Here is a 9,466-nt window from a genome sequence, read left to right as displayed (position 1 = left end):
CACAACAACATATTTTAACATCCCATCCAGCCCCTGCCCCGTCCGACTCAGTACTCACTCTCCCTGTTTCCTCCAGAGCCCTGCAGCCAGCTGCAGTCAGTCAGTCAGTCTCAAGGACAAACGCCTTCAGCTCTACCCAGCTCTCTTCCTTCCTCTCCTCTCTGTGCCTTCAGCTCTACCCAGCTCTCTTCCTTCCACTCCTCTCTGTGCCTTCAGCTCTACCCAGCTCTCTTCCTTCCTCTCCTCTCTGTGGCTCAGCGATGCAGCAGCACAGACTTTTCTCTCCTCTCCTCTGGACCAGCGCTGAGTTCACGTACCCCACTCAGTCCTGAGTGTGTGTGTGTGTGATAGGGGAAGAGGATAGAGAGGAAGTAGAGGACACAGCTCTTCTGCATTTGCCATAGATACAGGGATCGCTGTAGCAGCCTTGCGAAGGGGAGGGAGAGGAAGGGAAAGAGAGAGGCAAGAGCATCATGTTTTAGTGAGGTTCTCTGTCAGCATCTGAGTTTGATGCAAGTACACTACATATACAAAAGTATGTGGACAACCCTTCAAGTGAGTGGATTCGGGCTATTACAGTCACACAGTTGCTGACAGGTGTATAAAATCGAGCACACAGCCATGCAATGTCCATAGACAAACATTGGCAGTAGAATGGCCTTACTGACGAGCTCAGTGACTTTCAAAGTGGCACCATCATAGGATGCCACCTTTCCAACAAGTCAGTTCCTCAAATTTCTGCCTTACTAGAGCTGCCCTGGTCAACTGTAAGTGCTGTTATTGTGAAGTGGAAATGTCTAGGAACAATAACGGCTCAACCGCGAAGTGGTAGGCCACACAAACTTACAGAACGGGACCACCGAGTGTTGAAGATCGTAAAAATCGTCTGTCCTTGTTTGCAACACTCACTACCGAGTTCCAAACTGCCTCTGAAAGCAACTTCAGCACAATAACTGTTCACCGGGAGCTTCATGAAATGGGTTTCTATGGCCGAACAAGCCTAAGATGACCATGCGCTATGCCAAGCATCTGCTGGAGTGGCGTAAAGCTCACCGCCATGGGACTCTGGAGAAGTGGAAACGCCTTCTCTGGAGTGATGAATCACGCTTCACCATCTGGCAGTCCGACAGACAAATCTGGGTTTGGTGGATGCGAGGAGAACGCTACCTGCCCGAATGCATAGTGCCAACTGTCAAGTTTGGTGGAGAAGAAAGGTCTGGGGCTGTTTTTCACGGTTCGGGCTAGGCCCCTTACTTCCAGTGAAGGGAAATCTTAACCCTACAGCATACAATGACATTCTAGACAATTCTGTGGTTCCAACTTTGTGGCAACAGTTTGGGGAAGGCCCTTTCCTTTCAGCATGACAATGCCCCCGTGCACAAAGCGAGGTCCATACACAAATGGTTTGTCGAGATTGGTGTGGAAGAACTTGACTGGCCTGCACATACCCCATCGAACACCTTTGGGATGAACTGGAACGCCGACTGCGAGCCAGGCCTAATCACCCAACATCAGTGCTCGACCGAACTAATGCTCTTGAGGCTGAATATAAGCAAGTCCCGCAGCAATGTTCCAACATCTCGCGGAAAGCCTTCCCAGAAGAGTGGAGGCTGTTATAGCAGCAAAGGAGGGACCAACTCCATATTAATGCCCATGACTTTGGAATGAGATGTTCGACGAGCAGGTGTCCACATACCTTTGGTCATGTTGTGTATATCAATCGAGTTCGTGAGAGAGTACTATTTATGAAGCGTGTTTTTTAAATATTTTTTATTTTGATGTTTTCTTAGGGAATATTTTTCTGTTTCTTTTTGCTTGAGAGAGCAAGAAAGAAAGACATGGTAAAACAAACTGAATCTGCTCATACCAGGGGGATTGTTTCACTCAGGCCCTCAAGTTTAATGAACATTACATTGGCAACGGTAACACTTTTTTTTACAAACCTATTTCAGTTGTTATTTACCAGGTAAATAGAAGACTGTAAAGTGTAACCAATATCATTTTTTCACTTTATAAAACATGTTACGGTCTACTGTACACTCTGGGAATTGTTATTGTAAAGACATTGCCATGAGATGGTTGCTACACATACATAGCAAGTACAGCATGATTGGGAAACAGAATTTTGCTTGGCTTCTTTTTAAAGCCCCCCATGCAGTCTTTTTAACGTTACTTTTAAATTATCGCTGTATGTCTAATAAAACACTGTGTATTTATTTAATGCAAAATAACTACACCTCCTTTTGCCATTGAAATGCTCAGTCTGATCGCACAACAGCCCTGATTGGTGGATAGGATCGTCTTGGCCAGAGCCTACCCCGCTAATCCCTTCAAAGTAGGATAGGCACGCAAATAAAAGATGACTGGTCATTGGTCAGAATAATCAGATCAGATTGTAATGTCATGATCTTGTCCAATAACTCCACACCACTTGAACAGGCTGAAATTCCTGGAATTATTTTTCAAACAGCTCTTACACAAAAAGGGCAATATGATCATTTTCACAATTTCCAAGTGTTAATTCAATGTCATAAAACAGGAAATCATGTTAACTGCACTGCCTTTTTAATCAAATAAACACTATTCTGGAGTGTTCAGGGTTGAACATTCTACTTCAATACCATACATACAATGATTTTATTTCAAGATTCATTTCCTGAATTATTCCCACTTCCCTCAGGAATACCATCTTTACGCTGGCACAATTACCATATAACCGCCGGTTATGGATGAACACCATCATGAAAACAAAATAAATGTCATAACCGTAAAATAAAATTTTAAAAAAACAATGAGTTGTTTGTTTGAAACAGCTGTGTAGTGCTAGGGCAAAACCTAATGGGCAAAACCAAAATGTGCACCCGGGGGTTTGGGGGGGGGGGGCAGAGCAGAGTTTGGGAACCTCGAACCCTGGCAATTTGACTGGTACTGTATTCAATCATTTCAATGCTGATGTAGAACATTCATTGAATTTATGTTAACTGATGTGGCTAATGGAATGTATTTCTTTGTAATCGGTTGAGTTGAATCAAAACAAATCGCACCACAAATTGATGGGTACACTTGCAGTGCTAGCCAGTCAACCCATTATGCCACTATTGACTTGAAATGGGATGCCCATCCAATTCATTCTGTTTCTATGGGAGCACATGCAGTCAGGAGCAGAAAAACCGGCATCTTATTTTATTTTTTTTACCAATAACCGTCATCTACAATCAAATATCACTGCCCGATATCCCAAAAGGAACCATATAGACCCATTTAAAAAAACATTTGCCAGTTACATTACATTAGCGTTATACCAGAGAAAGTAGTATAATTGTAATTCCCTTAACATAATGCAGTACTTTGCTAACACCTTTTTGTACTAAGCCACAGGAATAATGTTATTCCATTATAATTACCCCGGAATAACACCAATGTAGTGTCGCAAAACATATTTAAAATCAAATATAAACTTCCACCACACACATTATTTTGATGCGTACAGTGATATTCACCTAAAATATATTTTGTCATACTGTGCAATATCAGAACAACCGTTGATTGAAGAGAAATTATATTCTTGTGAAATTGAGCCATTTAGTGTGCTGTGCAGTACACACAGTCCAACTACACAACCTGGCTAGTCTCGTACAATCAAACTCAACAACGCCTGGGTCTTTTCTTCCATTCCTTCCCTTTTCCCTGGTAGAAACATTGGACATCCCAACTACAAATCTGAGGTGTGAACCCAAACGCTCCATGCACTTCCCCTAACCAGGGTCAAAACTTCCCTTATGAGTTTCGGCCCTGGTTAAGAGTGGAAGTGCATGGAGCGTTGGGGTTCCCACCTCAGATGATCCTTTCGGTCTTCCTATTAGTTAAAACTGTTCTTGCCGACTTGCATCCGTTCCTTCATCCAGCTCTGCTGCTCCATCAGAGTTTCTTTCCCAGAGAGAGTTGACCACAGTCCTCCCTGCTCTCGGTAGGGTCCATCTCCATCGAGGCCTACTGGCCTGTTCAGTTGGGGCCTAAAGCCTGAGGCTCATTTAAAACCCAGACCCGCTCCCTTGGGTCTCTGTGTGGCCCGAACGGGCTCAGTGATGCCCCTGCCCTCCGGACCCAGGCCCATGCCGGGGCTCCAGCCCATACTCTGCAGCATCCGGTTGCCCATGTTGGTCTCTGGGATGGGCCCCGCACTCTCACCTACCAACCCTAGAGAAGGAGAGATAAAAGAACAGGAACACAGAGTTACAACAGAGAAAAAGACAGACAAGAGAAGGAAGGGGAGACGGAAAGAGATACGAGCAGATGATCTTGATGATGGCTTATTGATTTGGCTCAATGGGCCGACGGAGGTACAGTATTTAACCCCTGACCTCTACCACTCCAACCTAATGATTTAGCACCTTGTCTGCTCTACAATGACTGGGTCACAATAGACGTCTCTCTTCCTTTCCCTTTGCTCTTATGTAACAAGGAGAGATGAGGGCAATAGAGCAGACTCCAGTTGCATCACTTCCTATTGTAGCCATTGGTAAATACCTTCATATCCTCTTCCTGGAACCAAGATGGGTACCTGGTTATGACCCATTAACCCTTTAATTCCTCATTCTCATCAAACACACAACTTAAGAGGTAGAGGTGAAGGGTGGGAGGGGAGCAGGTGTGGTTTGGGATACACAGCCGTCATTGGTTTAGGGTTAATCTGGTATCTCTCTGTGACTGAAGAGCCTGCCAACTGACTGCTGTCCAATCCAGATTAGAGGAGGGTTGAGAGCCAAAGATGGATTTAACAGGGGATGGATGGGTGAGTCAGGAGTGTGACAGTACAGTGGTGTGTCAAAGAGTTTACCTGTGGGTGGAGGTAAGCCAAGGGGTGCTGCTTTGCGTCTCCTCTTGACATCCCCCGTACACAGAGACCCCAGGTGACCACTCGTCTGCCTGCAGAACCACAACCAGGAAATAAGTATCCATCTGTTGGCAACATTCTAGAAACAATGTGCTGTTGTGGATGGAACAACTGTATCATATGTCTGCTACATCCTTCGCTGATTGGACCATTCCTCCTGTACCTGCTGGCCGTCTTTACTGAGCAGCTCCTCCGATGGCCTCTGTCTGACCGTGAGTCCCAGTGCATCTAGAGAGAGAACAAATGAAAAGCCATTAGCAAATGTAAAATGCATCTGGGCATTATCAACCACAAATGTATAATACCCAGTACTGTCCTGAAAGTGCAGCTAAGTGATAAACATATCTTACCTGTCCATGTTCTCTTCTAGATCCCGGACTAAACCATGGGCTGTGGAGGACACAGATTTGTTAAATTTATTTGCACAGTCAATTCAAATAGAGAAAAATACAGAATGAGGGAAAAATGAAATGTATAGACAGATATTCTACAAGTCGGGTGACTGCGAGGGAGGTAAGGGAGACTGACTCGTGTGAGTCCTGGTGGTGTCGTCCCAGTCGCTCGTTGAAGGTTTGTCCTGGGCTGCCTTGAGAAGCCTGGCCCTGGGGCCCCCCATGAAGCCGGCTCAGCCTGGCCTGGAACCCTGACACAGGAGAGGCAGCAGAGCGCACACATCATAGACTGGAATAGGAGAAACACTATGGCGGCTGTAGAAGCTAAATGATAAACCCTGTGCAGGAAATGCCCCCTACTGGCCATATGACAGATCACAACTCGTTGTATAAAACAAATTCTACAATCATGCAAAGAGAGAAGCAGGACTGGGCCCAGAGATTCAAACAAACAGGCAGATATATAAACAGACAGGTCTGGGTCCAGCTACCTCTCTGTGCTCCGGGGCTCATGATGGGGAAGGATCCGGTGAGGATGCTGTTGAAGACCGGGTCAGCCAGGTCCAGTTCCTCCCCTGCCTCCCTCTCCCACCAGGGAATCACCCCCGCCACCCCACACGCCCCCCCTGGCTCCCCCTCATAGAACCAGTCACTCTGCTCATCATCACCTGGGAGATCGGGAGGGGGCAGAGGTTAAAGGTCAGGGCTGAGAAAAAAGGTTCCATACAAAACATTTACTTATTTAGATTTTTGGACTAACCTTTTAAAGACATTTTTTATTCTTGTTGATAACACTGCTATATAATGACATACATAGTGGAAGTTAACCCAGTGGTTAGAGTGTTGGGACAGTAACCGAATCGCAGAGTTGACAAGGTAAAACTCTGTCATTCTGCCCCAGAGCAAGGCAGTTAAACCAATGTTCCCCGGGCACCGAAGACATGGATGTCGATTAAGACAGCCCCCCCACACCTCTGATTCAGAGGGGTTGGGTTAAATGCGGGAAGACATTTCAGTTGGAAGGCATTCAGTTGCACAACTGACTAGGTATCCCCCTTTCCCCTAGTGGGTGCGAGAAATGTTTTTTTTAAAAGCCTAATTTAAAATGAGTTTCTGCTTATAAATTTCAGATATTTGTTAGTCAACTTGTTTATAATTAGATACATGCATCTTGTCTTCGGTCATAAAAATCAGTACTCACAACAATAAATGTTACAAATTGATAGAATGAATGCATCAATAATATAGTTGACGTCAGTAAAGTTGTCTGATCCATTACTGCTTCTCTCACAGCATGAGACATCCAGGGAATGGGAGAAAAGCTCTAACACAAGGTAATGATTCTTCCCTTGCTGAAGGCTGTACAACGATCCAACATGTTTCAAATTAGATTTCCGCTCGTCTTGGATGCATAATGTTGTGATTTTAATACGGTCTGCTTTTATGAAAAGTGTCAATTGCATATAACCTATCAGGCCACTTGCATTCGCTCAAGAGATGCTGAAAGATATCATATTTCAAAGTTTCTGTTCCAGAGAAAAAAAAATTACATTACGTGTATCACTGCACTGAAAGAAATACTTAATTCTGCACGAGTTCAGTTGACATAAGTCTACATGTGAGAGGTTATAGGCCTACAGTCACTGTCCACATTTCAGTTAATGATGAAACTCAAGTTGAAAGGTGTGGTAGACCAGTGGGTGCAGCCGCACCCCTTCTTCCACCAGTCCCTGTAAATGACAAGATTTGGTCAAATAGATGGTTACCTTGCCTCCCCTCATCATTGGTGTACAGTCCACCATCACTACTGTTGCTCACACTGCTGGTCTCACTAATAAAAGAGAGATAGAAAGAAAGCAATAAAAGGATAAAAGATGAGTGTAAGGAGAGATGGGAAAAGTCTGAAATCAATTTTCAGTGTCCATCATACAGCGAAACCTCAGAGGTAGGAGACCTTAAACAAGCCTTCTAAACCCTGCTTTCAACCAGGTGAGCGTACCTGTGAACGTATAGGCATACACAAAGGAGCAGGGAAACACTAACCACCTGTCACTCATGTCCTCGTCCGAGCCCTTCTGCTCCTCAAACTCCATCTTGTCCTTGGGCCCCGCCTGCCGCATAATGGCGTCCCCACGCTCCACCAATACGCCCTCATCAGTCGCCTCCAACCCGAGCCTGTGGGCTGCCAGTTTCCTCTTCTTCACCCTGCACTTCCCGCCAACTCCGCCACCAGTGAGCTCCATCCCTGCCCTGCCCTCAGCTGCACTCACCCCAGGGATCCTGCACCCTCCGTGGGGCTTGGGGACAGGCGGGGGACCTAGCATGGGGGTGGTGCTATTGGAGGTCACTGCCTCCAGAGGGGGATCGACGGCCATGCGTTTGACCTTGCGGCGGCGTCTCAAACTGCGGGACCCCTCCGCGCTCCCCACTCCTCCAAGGTCCTCCTGCCAGAGGGGGCGCTTGCCACGTCCTGTGTCAGGGTTCAGAGGGGTACGGCGCTTGGGCCCTAGCTGCTCGTCAGAGTCGCTGTTGTCACGGGGGTGGCTGTTACTGCTGGCAACGCTGCCTGTGGTGGCACGGTAGTCCTGACAGGGAGGGAGCGAGGGAAGAGAAATAGATTAAGACAAACAGTTACAACACATGTTTAGACAGTTAAACTGACAGTATCTGTGCTCTTAAGGAATCTTCTTACTGTACAGTTACCAAGGTACTGTTCCTTTACAAGATATGCGAGGTTCATTGAGGACCTGGACCGTCCGAGACCATCTCCCCACCTTATGTTCGTCCAGGCTGGACTCGGAGCCCTCACTGAGGTGGCCAGTCTCCCAGGGCGGGTGGGGATTGTCAGAGCGTCTCTTCCTCCCACGGCGTTTCCGGGCCTGTCTCTTCAGCAGGCAGCCCACAGCCAGCGCGTGGTCGCCACCATCCCCAAAACCCCCCCGCGCCGCCTGCTCTGAGCTCTCCTCCAGCGCCGACACCAGGTCATGGACCAGCTCGTCCATCGTCCGGCTAAAGTGCCTGGGGAAGGAGAGAAAGGGGGTGTGAGTGTGTGTGGTTCAAACAGTGAAGAATATATGAATGTGTGTGTATAGCCCAAATCGTGTGTGTTTGGAAAACTATCCCTTGGCATGAGTATAAGACCTGGCATCAATCTAATAGTAGTATCTGTGTACATACCATCTTAACGCCAGCTAGCTATTGCTTAGGTAAGTATTAACTGCAGCCAAATGTTGGATGAACTTCCACGCAGAGCTTGGGCTAAACGACCCAGGCACTGCCAATGTGTTAATCCAATCCATGGAGACCTGACCTACATTTAAAAGCTAGCTAGCATAGTTGGCTAAACCAAAAAAGAAAAACAAGCTAGTTAGCGGACACACTATTTATTAGCTAACGTTAGTGGCCCATTTTGCTGTCAAAATGTAAACATCTGATAACTAGGTAGCCGATTAACGTGCTATTAACGCGTCTTCCAAATATAAGCAGCTGTCCAGTCTGAATAGCTAGGCTAATCGGCTGGCTAGCTAGCAATTTTCTCAGAAATTACTTACCAGCTGGTTCCCGCTTTACTAAAGGTCTTTAAATTAGCTGCACCTGACATTAAAGCCCCCCAAAGCCTGTTACTTTTAACCAAAAATGACGGGAACACGCCTAAATAAGGGAGTAACCATTTTTACAAAGCTAGCCTAACAAATCTGCGAAAGCCCAGAAGAAACACTTTTTCTTCTGCGGTGTTGTTGTGGTTGGCTACCAACATTAATGGTGCATTACGGCCACCTACTGGACTAAAGTGTCTCTCCAGCAACTTTGTGGAAGTACATGCTTTGTACACCAGAGGCAACATTAGGCTATTCATTCTTGAAGTTCTTGACAAAATTGGAAAATATGTTTGGTTGGGGATCATTGTTGGACAGCAAACTTCAAATATTGTCACATTTACGATAAGCCACAGTGATAAGAATAGGAACAATCTAAGATTTGGCCTAGGCTTTGCTCTTTTGTTCCAAACTCTTCACTCCTTCCCAAAGCATAGGCTTACCCACAACGTGACAGTCTCGGAAATCCCAGACCTAGGGCAGCAACAAAGCGTAGGCCTACCCACAACGTGACAGTCTCGGAAATCCCAGACCTAGGGCAGCAACAAAGTGTAGGCCTACCCACAACGTGACAGTCTCGGAAA

The 9,466-nt window shown here is 46.2% G+C and overlaps 1 protein-coding gene across 4 annotated transcripts; it reads right to left on the bottom strand.

Moving 5' to 3' along the window:
- Positions 1-1,875: 1,875 nt before the first annotated feature.
- LOC109900816 (G patch domain-containing protein 2) lies at positions 1,876-9,086 on the bottom strand. Of its 4 annotated transcripts, none has more exons than XM_020496653.2 (10): positions 8,838-9,086; positions 8,061-8,304; positions 7,333-7,871; positions 7,053-7,117; positions 5,778-5,954; positions 5,423-5,537; positions 5,245-5,284; positions 5,058-5,122; positions 4,838-4,926; positions 1,876-4,197 (listed from the first exon to the last, which is right to left on the bottom strand). In XM_020496653.2, exons 1-10 carry the CDS (start codon positions 8,885-8,887, stop codon positions 4,028-4,030), a joined length of 1,554 nt encoding a protein of 517 aa, XP_020352242.1. In that variant the 5' UTR covers positions 8,888-9,086; the 3' UTR covers positions 1,876-4,027. The 4 variants fall into 4 exon arrangements, with proteins under 4 accessions (XP_020352242.1, XP_020352241.1, XP_031693172.1 ...); XM_020496652.2 differs by having other exon boundaries at positions 7,330-7,871; positions 8,838-9,033; XM_031837312.1 differs by having other exon boundaries at positions 8,464-8,839.
- Positions 9,087-9,466: the final 380 nt, after the last annotated feature.

The sequence above is a fragment of the Oncorhynchus kisutch genome, linkage group LG12, assembly GCF_002021735.2.
Source record: "Oncorhynchus kisutch isolate 150728-3 linkage group LG12, Okis_V2, whole genome shotgun sequence".
In the NCBI taxonomy this organism is placed as follows: domain Eukaryota; kingdom Metazoa; phylum Chordata; class Actinopteri; order Salmoniformes; family Salmonidae; genus Oncorhynchus; species Oncorhynchus kisutch.
The sequence above is the reverse complement of the archived record's forward strand: the minus strand, read 5'-3'. Positions and strand labels throughout refer to the sequence as shown.

Coding starts and splice junctions, on each gene's coding strand:
- LOC109900816 (XM_020496652.2), bottom strand. CDS start 8,887: ATGTCAGGTGCAGCTAATTTAAAGACCTTTAGTAAAGCGGGAACCAGC. Junction 8,305..8,837: donor AGTAAAGCGGGAACCAGCTG/GTAAGTAATTTC, acceptor CTCCTTCCCCAG/GCACTTTAGCCGGACGATGG. Junction 5,955..7,052: donor CAATGATGAGGGGAGGCAAG/GTAACCATCTAT, acceptor CCGATCTCCCAG/GTGATGATGAGCAGAGTGAC.